Consider the following 21,261-nt stretch of genomic DNA (forward strand, 5'->3'; position numbering starts at 1 on the left):
TTTCCATGGTTTCTGTCAGCCATGCAGAACAGACTATGTAACATAATCATGGAAGTGTCTAAGAATTACTGTATTTTAAAGCAAACCATTTTAAACTTTTGCCAGTAGAAGTAAAGAATATTTAAAGAAGAATTTTTGTTAATCATAACTGTTGTCATTCAGCCACAGTCCTCCTGTATGTAATGGAAGATGATGATAAGTAGGGACCTCCTTGAGCCTCTGAAGTTGGTGACCTCTTCTTCTTTGCCATTAGAAACACTACCAGTGTCACATTGATACCTGTTTTATTTTCCTGGCCCCTCAAGTGCCTCAGCCCCGAGAGCAGAGGAGAGTTTGGTTTGCTGATGGGATCTTGCCCAACGGAGAAGTTGCTGATGCAGCCAAATTAACCATGAATGGAACTTCCTCTGCAGGAACTCTGGCTGTGTCACATGACCCAGTCAAGCCTGTAACCACCAGTCCTCTGCCAGCAGAGGTAAGAAACCAGGAGGGCACTGAAAGTCACACTGCTTTGCTTGGCCTGGTGCTGTCTGCCTCCTGTCTTAAGTTGAATGACTTCTTGTGAAACCCTGTGTTCCTTTGTGTCTGTGTGCAAGTAAAATAAACATGGCAAAATTAGCTGCTTTTGTTTGCTTTATATTTGAAAGTTTTTTTCAGGGGCAAGATTCTCAGATGTGCTCAGGCTGCTGCTGTAGAGAGAGGCCAAGCTTAAAAGGTGTCAAGATCCCTAGATACGTTGGTTTTCAAATCATGTTCCTGGGTTCTGTGGTGGCCTCTCTGGAGTATTTGGAGGAAGGGTGGAGCAGTGTGAAATAACTAGGGACTCCCCAGTTTGTCTTTAAGCATCTCTCCTTGTTTAACCTGTTGTTTCCACTTAAGATTTGATAAATGATGCCAAAGTTTAAATAAACTGATAAGTCATTTGCCTCCTTGATGGAAGGCTCATACAGCTTACCTGGAGATACTAGCTATTATTACTGTGTCTTCACTTTCATATCTGTAGAAGTCAGTTACAGTTTTGGAACTAATGGGATTTTTTTCCCCTTGAGACCTAATATTCAGAAGCACAGAAACACCAGCTCCTTTTTATTTATTTATTTGTTGTTGTTGAGGTATAGAAGATTGGCTCTAGGACCTTGTAAATGACAGACAAAAATGTTCTGCCACTGAGTGATCTACCCAGTTCTTTTGAAACCCTTATTCTGGAATGGAGCTTGCTAAGTTGCCCAGGCTGGATTTGATCTCACGCTCAGCCCAAGCAGGCCTTCCTGCTCAGCTTCCTGAATATTTGGGATTACATTCCTGTGCCAGCAGCCCTGGCTTTTTCATATTTAATTAGAGGATAAGAGTCTGAATGCATTTTTTATGAAACCTTTTAGAGCAGTTTTCCATTCATAGCAAACTGGACAGAATACTAAACTGGGCATAGTAATACATGCTTTTGATTCCAGCACTTGGGAGTCAGAGTTCGAAATGAGCTGTCTACATAGTGAGTTCCAGGATAGCCAGAGCTATAGTAAGACTATGTTTCAAAACCAACAAACAACAAAACAGGAAAATGCAGAGATTTCTCACATTCCCCCTGTCCTCATATACTATCCATTATTATCAGTGTCCCTCCCAGAATGAAACAGTTGGTACACTTGGTGAGCCTGCATCATGATCACCCAGAGACCACAGTTAACATTAGGGTTGGATAAAGTTTGTACGTACAAAGTTTCCAGAAAACTGTTACTGTTTTATATTTATATTCAGAAGAACTTGTTCAGCTATTTATCTCTATATTATCTGCAGACTTCGTCATAATTGTAAATGCATGTTGTTAAGATTGACTGTGCTGGGTCTGGGGCTGTAGCACAGTTGGTAAAATGCTTGCCTCTCATGCATAAAGCCCTGGGTTCAATTCCCACCACCACATAAACTGAGCATTGTATTGAATACTTGTGTTCCCAGCACTTGGTTTGAAGAGGTAGGAGGATCAGGAGTTAAAGTCATCTTTAGCTATTAGTGAGTTTGAGGACAGCCTGGGCTAGCGATCCTATCTCAGAAATACAAGAGGCAGCTGGGTATGCTTTTAATACCAGCACTTGGGAGGCAGAGGCAGGTAGACCTTTATGAGTTTAAGACCAGCCTGGTCTACATAGTGAGTTCCAGGACAACCAGGGCTACATAGACCAATGTCTCAAAAAATGAGTAAACTTCAATTTTTTGCCCAAATTCTTACTTACATTTTAATTATATTTTACTAAAGACTTATTTACACTAATGTTCACAATGATGGTTACTTCTAGGCTGATATTTCTCTATTCTCTGGGAGCATAACTCAGGTTGGAAGTCCTGTTGGAAGTGCAATGAACCTTATTCCTGAAGATGGCCTTCCCCCGATCCTCATCTCCACTGGTGTGAAAGGAGGTAAGTAGACTTCTGTATGGAAACAGAATAGTTATATATGCACATGTTGCTTCTGTTTAAGGAAAGGATGATTGAGTGATAGTCATCCTTCTATCTAACAACAAATGCAACACCCTCAGTGCCATGAAAGCAGTTGCTACAGTGACTGTTTGCTCTTGTGTAGCTGTTTATATGTTTTTTGATATAATGTCATTTTCAGTCTCTGGAAGGGTATTTCAAAGGTCATCATACTCAAGAGTTGCTTGTGGTTCTAGAGTACAACCTGGTACACTCAGGACATTAATTTAGCTTTGTTTTTGAAGTGTGATGATACATTCAGGAAGATACATGAGGACTTAAGTAGCAGTTTGCTGTTAAAAGTATCTTTTAGCTGGGTGTGGTAGCACAGACTTGTAATATGTTTTAATTAGATAAATATACAAAAGCATTTTTTGTTCTTGGTAGAAGACTGTATAGCCAACTGAAGTTAACAGATACAAGCTTTATCAAAATAGAACCCAGTATCTGACTTACTTTATTAATAAAACAAACCACTATAATTTCTTATTAAACTAAAATTTATTAAAATAACCCAAATTTGTGATTAACACAGCAACTATCATAACAAAAACATGTTGTAGGGAATCTTGGTAAGGGAGCAAAGGTGTAACACAACTGAAGAATGCTGTGCTGAGCTGGGACAGTGGCATTTGGTACATCACATCAGCATCCGGTCAGCATTCCCTTTCCAGGCCAAGGACTGCTAATAATAGTTTCATTGCTCTTTTTTCTGATTTCTACAACCTCATACTTCCTATCTTTAATCTTTTTTTGTTTGTTGTTGTTTTGAGACAGGGTTTCTCTGTGTTGCCCTGGCTGTCCTGGAACTTGTTCTGTAGACCAGGCTGGCCTTGAACTCACAGAAGATCCACCTGCCTTTGCCTCCCAAATTCTGGGATTAAAGGTGTGGGCCACTACCTCTCAGCGTGTCTTTTATCTTTTGCACTGTTGCCTTTATTTATATGTACCATGTGCCTGCCCAGTGCTCACAGAAGCCAAGAGGGTCTCCTTCAGTTGTGAGCTGCCGTGTGGATGCTGGGAGCTGAACCCAGGTCTTCTGCAAGAGTTACAGGTGCACTTGAACTCTGAGCTGTCTCTCTGGCCTCAGTCATTTATCTTAACATACATAGATCCTTATAACCATCTTTCAGTTCCTCTTGTAACTTCACTTCTAACACCTTACATGTTATTTACAGATAGTGGGCAAAACACTCATCCCCTTTGAACTATTTTTAACTAAATTCTGGTCTTTTTGTTTGTTATGTTTGTTTTTTTGAGACAGTGTTTCTCTGTGTAGCCCTGGCTGTCCTGGAACTCATGCTATAGACCAGGCTGGCCTCGAACCCGGAGATCAGCCCGCCTCTGCCTCCCAAATGCTGAGATTAAAGGCCACCACTACCTGGCTATTCTGGTCTATTTTTTCAAAGTGAGGTAACTACGCCTGTTTAAGAGTCATTGTGGCCATTAAATCAGTTTACATACCTTTTGTCTATAGCAAGAGCCTGACAGCAATCAAGTTGGCGTTAATTATTACTTTCTCTTTCCTCTGTTTGAAAGACTTCAGCCTTTCAACTGTCTCAGTATTATTCTAGGATGCCTACAAAGTAACACCTTGGTGTTTTCTCTATTCTGTTATTCTTCTAGATGTTTCTCTATAAACACTTTCCTCACTTACTGGAGATAAACTAAGTCTGATTGTTTCACTTAGACCATGAAGCCATTAGTCTTGACTCATGCTTGTAAACGCTGCTCCTCAATGGGGCTCGTCCTGTGGAAGTTTTGTGTGTGTTCTGTGCCATCGAGTGCAGCTGATCCAGCTAGCTGAGTACTGTTTGGTTGTGTCACGATCCTTTGCTTCTTTACCAGGACTCCCTGGAACATGGTTTTGTTAAGAAGGTTGCTCTGTAAGTGAAATTTTGGGTCATTTATTTTGTTTGTTTATTTTGAGACAGGGTCTCACTATGTAGCTCTGGGTAACTTGTAACTCACTACACAGACTAGGGTGGCCTTGAACTCAAAAAGATCCACCTGTCTCTCCCTCCTGATCTGCTGGGATTAAAGATGTGTGCCACCACACCTGGCTAGGTTATTTTTATGTCTTAGTTTAAGAAAGATTGTAATAGTTTCCTTTGTTGTTAAAAGAAGTTGTATTGCTGGGCTCTGTTTTGATATTACAGTCTCTTCACTAGAATTTTGCAATTTTTTTATTTTACTAGAATAACTTATTAAAAAATTTAAATCACTTACTATTTTTCTTTCAAATATATATTTTCATTGCTAGGAAGGTAAGTATTTTCTACTTTATCCCCCCAAAAAACCAGTTTATTTTTCTTTTGATCAGTGAAAATAGGGTTCACTTTTTCATTGTGGCTATCCTTTAGTGATATACTTTATGAAAACAGCACTGAAAATTCAATCTTAATTCCTTTCCTTTGTCTTCAGGTTAAGTTCTCAGTGATTTTTGTTTATAGTTTTGACTTTATACTGAGATGAACACCATCCAGGATGAGGTGGTCAGGAACACAGTATGTGCTTGCAGGGTCAGAGGAGGAGCACACTGAGTCAGCCACTGACTGGTCTGTGCTACGGGCTGATGTGTGGCTCACTGATGGTTTTCATGCCGTGTGTACTGAGTGCTCATAGATTTAGAGGAATTATTTCAAGAAACCAGTTACCTATGATAGTTTTATTTTTTGGTGCATTAGAAAAAAATAATGCTTTGTAAGGGTCAAAAATATAAAATAGTATAAAACAGAATATAGAGTAAAATAATCAGGTTCCCTCTGTACCAATTCCTTGACATTCTTTCCATAGGAACTCCTACTTTATAATCAGCTTTTAATGTGGTTTGGATTATTTTAAATGTTGATCTTAAAATACTGGTTTTTTGTGAAATTTTCGTTATAATAGTTGAGCATTTTTGTTAGATAAAGAGGTGGGGCAGACTGGAAACAAACCATTTTGGGGGAGGTTTATGCATAAGAAAGCCGTATTTTCATTCCAGCCAGAGTGAAAGGAAGCGGTGACACAGTGGGTACCAACCATGACCTGTCACCTGTTAAAAATCAAATGCTTGTCTCTTTCCTGTGACTAATCAGCCCATTCTCCACTAGATTTCTTTCTCAATTTGTCCCTCTGACCACTCCACTACAATGTCTTCTCTCTTACAGACTATGCTGTGGAAGAGAAACCATCACAGATTTCAGTCATGCAGCAGCTGGAGGATGGTGGCCCCGACCCACTTGTCTTTGTTTTAAATGCAAATTTATTGTCAATGGTTAAAATTGTAAATTGTAAGTTAGAATTTTTTAACTAAAAATAATTTAAACACATAACTTTTAAAGCTTTCATATTCTTTACACAAAAGTACTAGTTTTAAGTTGACCTTAGAAACTAGAAACACCTTTGTACTGCTTCCTTAGACGTTTTCCATTGATGAAATGGAGGTTTCTGGCTTAGTTGATAATTATACCATTATATGTTTGGCCCATTGTTAATGTCATCCACTTTTCCTTCCAGAATCACATTTAAGTATAATGTTGCTTGAAATTTCAATTTACCACATCAGCTTATAAATTACAATTAGAGATTAGCTAACTCTCCATCAGAGGGCAGAAGCCATCCTGCACTTTTATCCAGTACGGTATCTTGTCCACAGAAGTTACCCATTAAATGATTATGAGATGAAGAGAGAAGGAGACACAGAGAGACAGACAGACAGACAGACAGACAGACAGAGATTAGCCTACAACGCCTTAAAACAGTGGATTAATTGGAGGGCTGGGGAGCTATCTTACTTAAAGTATTTGCTGTGAAAGCATGAGAACCTGAGTTTGATCACACACACACACACACACACACACACAAAGGGAAGAGGAGAAGGAGCCAGGTGCAGCAGCGTGTGTCTGCAATCCCCAGCATTGGAGAAGCAGATATGGGGACCTCTGGGCTTTCTGTCAGTCCAGTCCAGCTGAATTGACAAGCTTCATGTTCACTGAGGGAACCTATCTCAGCAATGAGGTGGAAAACATTTGAAGACACCCAGCATCCATCTCTGGCACATGAACATGTGCACACACACGTGAATAGGACTTAGTACTTCCTAATTAGGTACACAAAGTAGTGATTTTCATACAAAAAGAAAGGGATCTCTTTACTAGTTTTGATACACATAGTGGTATGTATTAATCATTTTATTTGAATTCATTTGGGAATCCTGTTACTAGGGTGCAAATGATAATGTGTCGAGGATGGTATATTTTGCTGCATATGGCTGTGGCTTTTTTGGACCCTTTCTAACCTAAAGTGAGGAAATAAAAGTAGTCTAGACAAGTCACACTTTGTATAGTATAAAACCAGATAAAGTCTTCATCTGATTATCTAGTATTTTCTCTCAGAAAGGACTATAATTAAACTAGCTAGTACATTAAAATGTGTTTTCTTTTGGCCACAACCTGAAGTCAAAGATAAAATACTGGATTTTATTCTTTCTGTTCCTAGTCTTATATAAATAATGAAAAGTGATTTTTGTGTGTGGGTATGGTGTGCATGTAGGTGAACACACCCATGCGTGTATGTATGGACGGCAGAGGTCAATGTAAGGCATTTCTCTGTATTGCTGTTCACTGTAGTTTTTGAGAGAAGGCTGCTCACTAAACCTGGAGCTCACTAATGGGCTAGACCGCTCACCAGTGAGCTTCTGGGATCCTTCTGTACTGAGGTTACAGGCAAGTGCTGTCATGGCCAGCTTTTATGTGCGTGCTGGGGATCTGAACTCAGGTCCTCATGCTGTGCAGCAAGCTCTTTACTCACTGATCCTTCCCCAGCCCCTGAAAAAACAGTTTTTTAAAAATAGTAACATGGAAGACTCTATCTTTGCTGTCTATTTAAGTCTTAAATGTATTTTCTTTTTCTGTTATTTCTTTTAACTTCCTTCCAATTATTTTTCTAAGTTTTGAGAAAATAACAAAAAATAAACAAGGCATTGACATGTTTTATTTTCTACAATGATTCTTTGACTCATGTAGTGACCATTTAAAGTTGAATTATATGGACTTTTGTGATCTTTCATTTTTTGCTGTATTATAACAAATTTCCGAGCATCTTTTTGAGATCAATGATTGAGAAGAATGTCTATATTTTTATTCCACCTATAGATGTGAACAGAAAGTGCTGGTGTTTCACAACCAAGGGAATGCATGCTGTGGGTCAGTCTGAGATAGTAATTTTGCTACAGTGTCTTCCAGATGAAAAGTGTTTGCCGAAGGACATCTTTAATCACTTTGTACAACTTTATCGGGATGCATTGGCAGGTAGGAATGCTATAGAATTTTGCACCGTTAGTAGATAATAAAAATTTTTGGGCTGGGCGGTGGTGGCGCACGCCTTTAATCCCAGCACTTGGGAGGCAGAGGCAGGTGGATATCTGTGAGTTCAAGGCCAGCCTGGGCTACAAAGTAAGTTCCAGGAAAGGGGCCAAAGCTATACAAAGAAACCTTGTCTCGAAAAACCAAACAAAAAATAAATAAAAATTTTTGAACTCAGATGTGTAACAGTCGTATTAGATTTGGAAACCTGGCATTGAACTTTGATATTTTCTAACAGTGCTGGGAACTGACCCCAGGTCCTTACGTGTGCTAGGCAAACACTCTACCACTGAACTACATCCCAGCCCTCGGTCTTTGATATTAGTGGCAAGCTAGAACTTGTCATAGTTTGAGAAAAATATGTATTTTATTACTTACTGTGGTTCTCTTTATTTTACAAAGGATAGACTTAGAATTATAAAAAGTCTGTTGACGTTGGGTGAAGAATGTTGTTATGATGAAGAATGTTGTTATGATACTGTGAGTCATAACATTGGTATCTAGTAGAAGGAAGCATAATAATAACTCAATCATTATAACCTCTAGTTATCAGTATTTATACAATCACAGTATGAACACTTGAATATTTATATTTTTAAAATCAATTAGCTTATATGGTTTGGAAAAATTTGTATTATTAACTATGCAATGTACAAGTAGAGGCACACTTCTAAAAACTGGACAAGGCTAAGGATGTTAATTAAAGGAAATACTAAAATTGAGAGAGAAATAATTTTATTTGACCCAGCGTGGTGGTTTATGCCTGTAGTTCTAGCACTTGGAAGGCTGATACAGGAGGATCGTGAGTTCAAGACCAATCTGAACTAATTTTTATTTATAATAACTTAAAGTCAGTAAATAATATCTACAGTTGATAGAGAACCATTACTATAAATGTACAGACCAAAACAAATAGTAAGAGGTTTTTGTTGTTGTTTTGAGACAAGGTCTCATTATGTAGCCATGCTGACCTAGAACTTACTATGTATACCATGTAGGCTTTGATCTCACAGAGACCCTTCTGCCTCTGCTTCCTGAGTACTGGAATGAGATTTTTTTTAAAGGGTTTATTTTTGTCTTTATTCTGTGTATGCATGTGTGTCTGTGAAAATGGGAGTACCAAGTGAGGGCATCGGATCCCTTGGAGCTGGAGTTACAGGCGGTTGTGAGCTGCCTGATGTGGGTCCTCTGGAAGAACAGCGGGTGTGCTTTATCACTGAGCCATCTCTCCAGCTCTAAAAGAGTCTTTTTTTTTTTTTTTCCTAAAGAGGATTATTATATTTTTGGTTGTGAGCCTATCCTTTAATGGCTGAGCCATCTCTCCAGCCCCGAAAAAGGATCCTTAAGGCAAATGTGGTTGCACACGTCTTTAATCCCAGCACTCAGTAGGCTAAGGCAGGAGGACGGTGAGTTCCAGACTAGCCTAGGGTACAGAGTGAGACTCCCATCTCAAATAAAAAAAATAGAAAAGAGAGATTGTCCTGAGGAACAGGAGTTGGAGTGGGAAGTGAGAGTGGCTAATATAAAACTATTTTCATGTATTATCTGATAGTATTTCATAGAGATACGAAACCATGAAGTATTCATGCTTTCTTTTTAAATTTCTGATTCGGTATATATTATGTGTGAGTGTGGGTGTTCATGTGCCGCAGCATGCTTATGGAGGAGGTCAACGGACAACGTTGTGGAGTCGATTCTCTCCTTTCACTTTTGTGTATGAGTCCTGAGGACCAAACTCGGGCCGTCAGGCTTGAGCAGCAGAAACTTTACCCCCGGACTATCCACTGCCATACGGTCTCAGCTTTGCAATTCCCTTTGTGAGATTTGGAGCCAAAGAGGTTATCTAAAATGTAAAATACGCCTTTCGATGTGAAAATTTTTTTGAAACACTGCCTAAATTTTACACAAAAATTAGAAACAATGAAAATACCCAGGCATAGGTAAAAACTTTAACTGTTATATTCATTATGTGTATGCTTCTTTTTAAGAACTTCTAGTAATAGCTAAAATTTATATAATAGGGGGCTTAATTATGATGGCTCAGTGATTGCAAGTACTTTTTGCTTCTACAGAGGGCCCAGGTTCAGTTCCTAGCACCTATATAGTTGCTCGCAGTCTTACCAACTCCAGTTCTAGGGGATCTGATACCCTCTTCTGACCTCCTTGGGTTCCGTGCACATATGGCACATGTGAAGCACTTATCTAATTATTCTTTATCAATAAAAACTCAGGAGTCAGATATTGGGGTAAGAACCTGAATGATCAGAGGCGCAGCAGTGAAGTAACCAGTGACCTCCCTCCCTCTCTCTTGTCCTCCATCCAAAAAGGGTGAAACTTTCCCCAAGCCCTGCCCTACTACCTCTTGTGTCTCTCTATCTGTCCTTGGTCCTCCAAAACCTCTATGGTTAATTTTGGTCAGCTAATAGCTAGCTCCACCCTCTGATTCAAAGCAAATTTTATTGGCAGTCTCAGGTGCATCAGAGTGAGATAAAAATATCCCACAACAACATGTGCATATACTCAGGCATATACATATAAAATAAATATTTAGATGGTTGGATGTGGTAGCTCATGTCTTTAAAACCTGCACTTGGGAGACAGGTAGGTGGATCTCTGTAAATTTGAGGCCAACCTCGTCTATATAGTAAGTTCCAGGACAGCCAGAGCTATGTATGAGAGCCTGTCTCAAAACAACAAGGAATCAACCTCCATGAATCTGGTATACTTAAGCAAATGTGGTATGTTCATAGGCAGCAATACTGCTCAATAGTAAAAATGAACATACTGCTAATATCTTCAAGAACATAGATGACTCTCAGATCCATGTGGAGCCACAGAAACCAGGCTCCTAAAATACATATTGGTTGTTGTTTTTTGTTGTTTTTTGTTTTTTGGTTTTTTTTTTTGGTTTTTTGAGACAGGGTTTCTCTGTGTAGTTTTGCACCTTTCCTGGAACTCACTTTGTAGACCAGGCTGGCCTCGAACTCACAGAGATCCTCCTGCCTCTGCCTCCCAAGTGCTGGAATTAAAGGCGTGCGCCACCACCGCCCGGCCTGTTTGTTGTTTTTTAAACTAGTTTCTAGAGCAAGCAAAATTAATGTGTGGTGATAGAAATCAGATCAGTGCTTGCCTGAAGTGAGGTAAGAGTCCAGTTATTAGGGTTTATGTTTTACTTCTGACTGGAATGAATAGCAGTTACATGAGCATATACATTTATTAAAACTTGTGAAACTTAGCCGATATGGTGGCATGCACCTGTACTCATAATGTTTGGTAGATGGAAAGCAGTTTGCAGCTATGTGAGACCCTATATCAAAAATAAAACAAAGTCATGGAACTATATATTTAAAATCTGTGAGTTTATAGAGCCAGGCATTAGTGGCACACGCCTTTAATCCCAGCACTTAGGAGGCAGAGACAGGCAGATCTCCGAGTTTGAGGCCAGCCTGGTCTGTAGAACCCAGGACAGCCAGAGCTACAGAAAGAGACCCTGTCTCGAAAACAACAACAAAAATCCGTGAGTTTTATCATATATGAATTGTGCTTCAGATATTATTTTAACAGGCTATTGTAGAAATTCAGTAATAAATTAAGAAATTGCAATGCTTAAGCTTAATAGTAGCAGTGGGAAAAAGAGATGAAAGAAAATAGTGGATCAATTAAGTAGGATAGTGTGAGGTGTTGTAGGTGAACAAGAGAAGATTAGCTTCAGGTTTCTGGCATGGCACCCGAGGGAGTTGGTCTCAAGTATTCAAATATCCAGTAGAAACATTGACAGAAGAGCAAGAGATGAGTCATTGGTTCAGTCTGCTGAATTAGAACTAATGGTTAATAAATTTTGAACTATTCAGATGGAATATGTAAATAGTAGATGAATATATGATGTGACTCTTAAGAGAGAAATCTAGTTTAAATTTAGGAGACATAGCTTTCACATATAGTTGAAATTAGAATTTTGAATAGGATAGGCCAGTGTGAACTGACTAGGCTATAGACAAATCTAGGGATATAACAGCATTGAGTCATTAGAATATGTTTTGTATAAATGGTTTTGCATTTATAAAATTTTGTCTACATATTTTAATTTAAATATCTAATATTAAAGAGTGGTACAATAGTTTAATACATGTATGCAATATGTAATATGTAATGATTAAATCAAGGCAGTAAGCACTTCCCCCTCCTCCAATATTACTCACTTCTGTGTTGGGAACTTTTCTAGTAAATACATTGTAGATTCTTAATAAATTCTCTCTTGTGCTGCAGAAACGCAGAATGGGTTCCTCTGTGCTGGTGTCTCTTACTAACTCCTTTCTCCCAGCTCTCCTTGCCGCCCTTTGCAGTCTCTAGTGAGCACTCTCCCTCTCCATTCTTCTCATTTTATGCTCACAGGAAGCTCTAATAAAAATTAGAAAATTAGAAAACACATTATCATTTAACAAACTTAAAAAATAACCTTCTCAGGCTAGAGAGATAGGTCAGTCCATTGAGTGATTTCTGTGCAAGTATGAAGACCTGAAATTAATCCCCAGCACCCATGTAAAAGCCAAGTATAGTAACATGTGCTCATAATCCCAGTACTAGGGAGGCAAAGACAGGTGGGTTTCTGGGGGGATTACTAGCCAGCCACCTTAGACCAATTAGCAATCCCTAGATCCAGTGAAAGAGGTTATCTCAAAAATACAAGGTAGATTGCTCCTGAGGAATGACATCCAAGATTGACCTCCAGCCTCCACACAAATGTGCACACATGTGAAAATACAAACATACACAAAATGAAACTTTTGTAAATACGGATTTTTCATAGGGAAAGATTGGGAATTCATGTTTGGTTGTGTCAAGCTCAGTTGTGGATCATTATAATTACTTAAAATAGGCTTGATACTGTACGTGAGTATTGCAGCTCTGGGGGAAAGGTATCCTGACTGTTTGGGAAGTCAGGCTATACCTGGAGCTGCAATAAGACAGCTCAGCTCTGGGGGGAAAGGTATCCTGACTGTTCAGGGAGTCAGGCTATACCTGGAGCTGGGGTGCAGTGGGGGATTGTCTTCCCCACAGGATATAGCAATCCAGCTCCTCTCCTGGAGAGCAGCTACAGCTGAGCTTTACTCCCCACTCTGCCCCCCCCCCCCCCAAAGGGGCTTCCCAGCAGAGCTCTGCTGCTTCTCTCGGGCCCAAGATTCTGTTTCTTTTGCTTCATTCTGCTAAAGGGGAAACCCCTGCAGAAATGTAGCAGTCTCCTCCAGCTCCATTGAAAAGTTGTTAGTTTTTCTGCTCCACTTTGCTCAGTCCCCTAAGGGATATCTCTGCAAGGTTTTTCTATTCATCTCCGCCATGCTCAGCCCCCTAAGGGACGAACGTCTCTGCAAGGTTTTTTCTACTCAGTCCCCCAAGGGACGTGACGTCTTAGTAAGGTTCTTCTTCTCTGTGCCAGCAAATGAAGATCTTCATCCAAGACTCTTTTGAGAAAGAGATTTATTTGGGAAGGAGGAGTGCAGGAGAGTGGCTGCCTCTACCAGGGTGGGGAAGAACGGCCCACAACTGAACAGGCAGGGTGGTTTATATAGGGTTTCTTAGGGGTGGAGCTTCTCCAGGTAGAAGATTTTTCTGTTCAGTGATTGGTTAGTTTTTCCTACTCATGGATTGGTTAGTTTCATTGGTCAGGGGCAGAGATGGCTCTGAAACTGTATTTCTTTCACTGGCCTTTTTTTTTTTTTTTTTTTTTTTTTTTTAAGTTTTTTGGCTCTAATTCTAAGGCCAGGGCATATTTCTTTCATTGGCTCTGATTCTAAGGACAAAGTGTGTTTCTTTGGTACTGGCTTCAGAGTCAGGGCATGTTTCCTTGGTTCTGGGTTCAGGGATAAAGTGTTTCTTTTACTGGCTCGGGTCCCAGATCCAGGCTGTGTTTCTTTGAACACTGGCTCTGGGTTCCAGGGTCAGGGTGGGTTTATTTAGCTGGCCCCTTTTCCCCACAGATCCCTTCATAGAAAATAATTAATGAACTTTTTATTTTAGGGAATGTTGTGGGCAACTTGGGACACTCTTTCTTCAGTCAAAGTTTCCTGGGCAGTAAAGAACATGGTGGATTCTTATATGTGTCATCTACCTACCAATCACTGCAAGACCTGGTACTTCCAACCCCACCATACCTGTTTGGGATTCTCATCCAGAAATGGGAAACCCCTTGGGCCAAAGTGTTTCCCATTCGGCTAATGCTAAGACTTGGAGCTGAATATCGACGTAAGTACAAATGTCTTCTTGTAAGCCATACAACCAAGACTTGAAATATTTTCATCCCCCTCTGGTGATACAATTCAGTAAAAATAACCTTTTGAAAATAGGTATGCTAAATATGACCAATTATTTACTGTAATGGAAAGAACTGAAAATATCAAATGAGGAAGTTGGTGGTATTATTTCTTTGTGAGTTTATTCTTTTATGGTTCACTGATAAAAACATCTTTAAAACAATTAATTTGAACATGTATCTTTATTTTTTGTAGTATATCTGTGTTGTTATTGCTTGGTTAGAAACATTTATAAAATTTCACTGTACTTGACTCTGACTGATAATGAAAACTAGAGGTGTGGCAGTGACTGTCACTTGGTAAGCTGACTAACAGGTCTTCTTTGCCCATGGTTGTAAGCAGTTCACCTGCGTATGTGTGTGCATTTTTAGGACATGAAAGACTAGATGCAAGCTTTACTTTAAATTTTATATCTTCACCTACTTAAAAGAGCCCTAGTCTAGGAATTGGAACCCTTGAATAAGGTCCTCAGCTCCACCATTGACTAGCTCTGTTATTTAGGAAAGTAACTCAAATTTTCTGATTGTTAGCTTCTCAAATTGTCTGAGTTTTGTTTTGTTTTATAAACTGATGATCTTAATGTTTGCCTCATGTTATACTATATCCTTAAAGGAATGAAGTAATAAATGAAACATTATTTTATAAACCAGAAAATAATATGTTTCCAACTAGTCACCTTTTTTACTAGTTTACTTTCTGTTACTGTGATAAATACCATGACCAAAGCAACTTGTGGAGGAGTTTATTTCAGCTTACAGGTTACAGTTCATCACTGAAGGAATCCAGGACAGGAGCTCAAAGAAAGAACCTGGAGGCAGGAACTGAAGCAGAGACCATGGAGGAATGCTACTTACTAGCTTGCTCCCAGGCTTACCTTCAGCTGCCTTTATTATATAGCCCAGGCTCACCTACCTAGGAATGTCTTTGCCTTCAGTGTCCTGGGCCCTCCCACATCAATTAGCACTCAAGACAATACCACTACACCTATGTCCACAGGCCAGTCTCATGGAGACAGTTCTTCACTTGAGACTCCCTCTTCCTAAGTATGTCAAGTTGACAACTAAGATTAACTATCACACCTATATATTTTTATTTATGTGTTATTCATTGATTAAGAATTTAATCAAGGGGGCCTGGAGAGATGACTCAGCAGTTAAGAGTACTTCTTGTTTTACAGAAGACCAGGTTCATTTCCCAGCACCCACATGATGGCTTACAACTACCCAAAAATCCAATTCCAGGGGGTCTGATGCCTTTACCTGATCTAAGGGGCTATCTGGCACACATGTGATACATTGACTTACATGTGGGCAAAACACTCATGCACATTAAAATAAATAAACAAATTAAAAGAAATAATTTAATCAAGGGCTGAACATGGTGATTTACACGTTTAATCTCAGCACTGAAATGGCAGAGGCAGGCGGATCTCTGTTAGTTCAAGGCCAGCCTGGTCAGCAGAGCTCATTCTAGGCCAGCCAGAGCTACGTAGTGAAACCCTGTCTCAAAAAACTAAGAACAAAATAACAACATTTAATCAAGTCCTATAAAGTATTTTGAATCCTAGAAATTCAGAAATGGCTAAGATAGGAATTACAGAATCTTGGGAATCTATTTAAGGAAAAAACAGAAATTATGACTACAGTAGTATGTTATGTTGCTAACCTATGCTTATTGTTAAATTCTTTGGGAGCTCCAAGATAAACTTTATCTTGATCAAGAATGAAGGAATTGGATAAGAAACACTTCTTAGGTGAAGATACCCTTGGATGGAACTCCAAAAACAAATGATCAGCAGAAAGCAACAAGATTGCCTCCAGAGAAAGCAACAAGTTTCTTTGTCTTGTATTGTCATTTTAAACAGAAAAACTTGATTAATGAGCCATCTAGGAGTGTCCCCTGGTGTTTGCCCTTGCCATGGAGGGTCTTGGTATAGAAGAGTGAGCTCATAGACTTCTTGAGCACAGGGGACTGAGGAGATATTTGTTTTTCTGGATCATACCAGTCCAGTTGTTGCATAGGACCTGGCGGGTCCCTTTAGAAACTGCATCAAAAGACTTCTGGTCGTCAGAAGACTAAGTCTGGCTCAGAAGTTGTAACCATACTAAGTTCTTTTGAGGCCAACATTTGAAATTTCATAATGAGCTATTACAATTATATTTAAATTATTTTGACAATGATATCTGTTTCCCTAGAAATTTAAGATGCCAAATTTAATCTGATAATTTCTCATTTCTGTAGTTTACCCCTGTCCACTGTTCAGTGTCAGATTTCGGAAGCCGTTGTTTGGAGAGACTGGGCATACCATCATGAATCTTCTAGCAGTAAGTTGGGGATTTTCCTTTTATATTTCTTGTGCTTGTGCAGGTGAAGGGAAAGATTTCATTATTTTGTTGACAGCTGTGCCCTAGCTGCTTTAGGTAAGTGAAGCTCTGTGCTGGAGAAGAGAACATATATATGCTTTTAAAAACAGTGGAGCTCTTGTGTGAAATAGTACAGGATTCCAGCCCTGGTTATATACTTTCTAGGCAATGACCTTACAGGATTCTTGTAAGAACCAGAACACTGTATAAATAAAGACCTAGCATTTTGTCTTGTTTTCATTGTAAGAATGACATCTGCCATCTCTGTGTGGTTCACTATTAGCCAAAAATTGGTCCAAGGTTATGCTCAGATACATGCCAGTAAGGCTTCTTCTGCTCATGGATCTCTGTATGGACTAGGGTTTACATTTTATTTTTTTTCTGTCTGTTGGCTTCTCTCACGTCTCTGCTGTATGTATACAGGCTGATTATTTTAATCAAAATGTTCGTGGATTAAAGTTTCTATTACATATTTCACAGACTAAGATGAATCTTGGTTTGAGTGTTTATAAAGTTTCCTATTCCACCTCCCAGAACTCCTTGTTAAACTCTAACTAGTCTGCATGAGTAACTTACCCCAGCAAGCTGGCAACCTGAGTCTAACATAGCTATTGGCCCTCTCTTTGTGTGTGTGTGCACATGTGTGAATGTGAACATTCACATGCCACAGTATGTGTCAGAAGATGACCACGGATGCCTGTCTTTGCCTTTCACCTTTTTTGAGGCAGGGTCTCTTGATAATTCACCGTTGCATACAGACTTGCTGGCCCTTGAGTTTCCAGGGTTTCTCTAGCCTTTGCCTCATGTCTCCATGTACAGGTATTGGGATTTCAAATGCTTGGGCAATGAGTCCAACTTTACATGGGTTCTTGAAATTCAAACCCAAGCCTTCATGCTTTCAGAAGCAGTTTTACCCAGTGAGCCATGTGCCCAGCCCCATTGTCCCTTTTTATTAGCCACTAAGATTATTGCTCTTTTCCCCCTGATACTTGCATTGAACCCAGGGCTAGGCAAACACTACTGCTGACTTACATCTACAACCCTAGCCCTATTAAATTTTTATTTTGAGACAGAGTTTCATTTCATTGTTCATGCCGGCTTCAAACTTGTGATCCTCTGACCTTAGCCTCCAGAGTAGCTGAGATTACAGGCATGAACCACTTTTTTTTTTTAAATCCAGCTATCTTTTTAAAACATGTGAAAGCCAGGTTTAGTGGCTTAGGCCTGTGGTCCTTACTAGTAACAAGGCTAAGACAGAAGAATCACCATGCGCTTGGACTGGGCATGGGATTTCAATGTGTGGGTCTTGTGGTCTGTTGCAAGGAACACAGTTTAAGTACTTCTAAGTACCCTTCTCTTCCCATCCTGTCTATAGCTCTGTGGTTGAGAGTTTCAACTTCTTAGGCCTAACAATAAAATTCAGAGTCATTTTAAAATTATTATTCTTTGTTCATATTCTATATCCAATCATGTGGCAAGTATTGTCAGTTTTTCTTTTAATCTGACAGATTTTTACTCTTTTGAACTGTTAACGCTTTACCTAATCACCATCTCTTCCCTGCATTATTTTTATTATTATCTCATCCCCTCTCACTTTCTCACCACCTAGTCTTCATAAAGATCTGTCAAAACAGGCCAGAAACCTCCTCAGAATAAAAGTCAGAAGTCTTTGTGGTATCAAGTGTGGTGACTTAAATCTGTAATCTCAGTACTGAAAAGGTTAAGGCCAAAGAATTTTGAAATCAAGAGTAGCCTGCCCTACATAGTAAATTCCAAGTCAACCTTGGCTATGTAACAAAACCTTGTCAAAAAAAGGAAAAAAGAAATAAAAAGAAGAAAAAACATCAAACCCTTTAGTGGTGACCGGTAAGAACCTGTAACATCCAGCCATATATACCGTCACTCTAGACTTGACTCCAGCTTGTTCAGCTTTAGGCACACTGAATGGTGTGCATGTACCTACAGATACTCAGTGAGTAACTAAAATGTTCTAGGCACTAGAAATACAAGTTTGAGTCTATCTATACCTTCCTTCAGATTACAAGAAGACAGACAATTAAAAATGAATACAGAAAATGTAAAGTGGCGATAAAGCAAGTGACCATTTGTTAGTGTTACATGTCAGGAGTGTAGGAAGCCATCTGGTTTACCGCCTGTGGCTTAGTTAGAGCAAGGATGCAGTCAGCAGGGGCTCCCATTGAACATCCTCTCACTGTCATCCAGTATTGGCATTATTTGTGTTTGTGCTACTTTATTACTATAAATCAAATCCTGCCCTTTTTATCATGCTTTATTCTACTTGAATCTGCTTTGCCCAGGACTTCCGAAATTACCAGTATACTTTGCCGGTTGTTCAAGGTTTGGTGGTTGATATGGAAGTTCGGAAAACAAGCATCAAAATCCCCAGCAACAGATACAATGAGGTAAGACTTTACCACAAGGGACACTTTTTATAATTGGAAATGCTAATAAAAGTAAAAAGTGTGTGATTACATGTAAATTCTATCTTCAGTTGATAGTAAACTCAGTTTATATTAGTACTTGTCTTGGTTCGTTTATATAAAATTTCCTTATACAAAGGTATAGTGATAAATAACAGACTTTTGTGTCATTTTATTTTTCAATATTGTGACAGACTTGCATTTTATTAAAAAGTATAAAGTTAGCTATAGCATGTCTATAAAATTTGTAGTGTGGTTTCTTTCCCTTTTTCCCTCATACAGTAAATGTTTGGTGTTCTTTTTTTATAATGAAAATAGGTTTCTTTTTTTTACATATGTTTTGATTTTGGTTCCTCTCCCCCAGCTTCTTCCAGATCCTTCCTGACTCTCCACTCACTCAAATCATATCCTTTCTCTCTCATTAGAATACAAACAGGAATCAAAAAAATAATATTAAAGTAATATAATAGCATAAAATAAAAACAAACTGGAATAGAACAAAGCAACAAAGTACCAGGAGAAAAAGCACAGGAAACACAGACGCAGAGACATACATAGTCACACAGAGCGAAACCCCAGAAAAACACAAAACTGGGAAGCATGATCTGTATGCAGAAGACCCGCAAGGGGAAAAATAATGAAGTAACGCCAAATAAAGCATGATGAGACAAGGAACCTCCAAAACACCATCGAGTTTGTTTGGTGCTGGCCGTCTGCTGCTGGGCATCGGGGTCTATCCAAAGGGTGGTTTATTTACCCAGTGAGACTCCGTTGGAGAAAAGTAATTTTTCCTTTGCTAGCAGTTATCAGTTGGAGATAGCTTCTGGATTAGGGATGGTGGCTTGTGTCCACCTCCCCTCTCAGGACTAGGACCCCATCTGGCTTAGACCCATGCAATACACATGCTGCCACATTCTCTGTGGGTTCATATGTATATCCATCCTGCTGTGCTTAGAAAACCTTGTTTCCCTGGTGGTCTCCATCCCCACTGGCTCTTAAAATATTTTCTTTTTCTTTTTTTTTTTCTTTTTCTCAAGACAGGGTTTCTCTGTGTAACAGCCCTGGCTGTCCTGGAACTCCTTCTGTAGACCAGGATGGCCTGGAACTCACAGAGATCCATCTGCCTCTGTCTCTCAAGTTGCTGGGATTAAAGGCATGAGCCACCACCGCCCGGCAATGATTGTATTTATTTTATGTATATGAGTGTTCCATCTGCATGTATACCTTTATTCCAGAAGAGGACTTCAGATTCCGTTATAGATGGTTGTGCACCACCATGTGGTTGCTGGGAATTGAACTCAAGACCTCTTAACTGCTGAGCCATTTTACCAGCTTAAAATATTTTCATTTCCTCTTCCATAGGATTCCCTGAGCTCTGAGGGGAGGAATTTGACGGAGACATCCCGTTTAGGACTGAGTGTCCCAAGAGCTCTCACTCCCTGTACTTGGTTCCATTGAGGGGTCTCTGTTTTTGTTCCCATCTACTGCAGAAGGAAGCTTCTCTGATGATGGCTGAGCAGTGCACTGATCTATGAATATAGACATCATTATGAGTCATTTTGTTGCTAAATTCTTTTAGCAAAACGGTAGTGTTTGGATTTCCCCTAAGTTCCTGGCCTCTCTGGCCTCAGGTTCTTGACCACCTAAGCAGTGTTGAGCATGGGTTCTATCCCATGGAATGGCCTTAGGTCAGATCGGATGTTGGTTGATTACTGCCACAGACATTGTGCCAGCACTGCACCAGTGTATCTCTCAGGCAGCTCACCGTTGTGGATCACAGGGTTTCTAGCTGGGTTGATGTTTACCTTTTTCCTGTGGTGTCTTTCTTAGGACCATGAACACTAGTCAGGAGGGTGAAGACTCCGGGTCAGCACCAGCTCGACTTCTCCATGTTCATCAGGTTGTTTAGGCATTGTCTTCAGCAATGGGGCCTTACCACCCATTCATAGTGAGCAAACGATAACCTTGGCAATAACCTGAGTTGTTTGGGAGTGTCCCTGGGTCCCCTTTGGCCAACAACTTGATCAGCTGTAACTCATTCCTAGAATTGGAGGTTTCATTTAGTGATGAGAGGTGTCTAGTTGGGCATATACTGCCAAGCCTACCTTTTTTTACTGGGTGTTGGGGAATCCAGACTCAGGTTCTCATGCTTGCACAGCAAGCCATTTCATTACCACTGAGCCCTCTCTCTGCCCTGTGCATATCCTTTCTTAGCCTCACCTACATGTCCTTGATCTGCTTTTGCTTTGCTGCTCTTCCATAAGCTGCTTCCTTATTGACACACACTCTCCTTACCCTTGACTTGCCTAAGCCTACTTACTTTTCAAGTGTC

At 39.7% G+C, this 21,261-nt stretch overlaps 1 protein-coding gene across 3 annotated transcripts in view; it reads left to right on the forward strand.

Moving 5' to 3' along the window:
* Zfyve9 (zinc finger FYVE-type containing 9) overlaps window positions 1-21,261 on the forward strand; it is a 159,883-nt gene that overhangs the window by 99,872 nt on the left and 38,750 nt on the right. For all 3 annotated transcript variants that reach the window (XM_052715755.1, XM_052715758.1, XM_052715757.1), the window contains 7 exons: window positions 306-475; window positions 2,292-2,412; window positions 5,622-5,744; window positions 7,608-7,763; window positions 13,833-14,057; window positions 16,367-16,449; window positions 18,807-18,911. In XM_052715755.1, the coding sequence (XP_052571715.1) occupies window positions 306-475; window positions 2,292-2,412; window positions 5,622-5,744; window positions 7,608-7,763; window positions 13,833-14,057; window positions 16,367-16,449; window positions 18,807-18,911 (983 nt within the window). The remainder of the gene's footprint in view (window positions 1-305; window positions 476-2,291; window positions 2,413-5,621; window positions 5,745-7,607; window positions 7,764-13,832; window positions 14,058-16,366; window positions 16,450-18,806; window positions 18,912-21,261) is intronic.

This window comes from Peromyscus californicus, unplaced genomic scaffold (assembly GCF_007827085.1).
Source record: "Peromyscus californicus insignis strain IS unplaced genomic scaffold, ASM782708v3 Scaffold_5__1_contigs__length_169319896, whole genome shotgun sequence".
In the NCBI taxonomy this organism is placed as follows: Eukaryota; Metazoa; Chordata; class Mammalia; order Rodentia; family Cricetidae; genus Peromyscus; species Peromyscus californicus.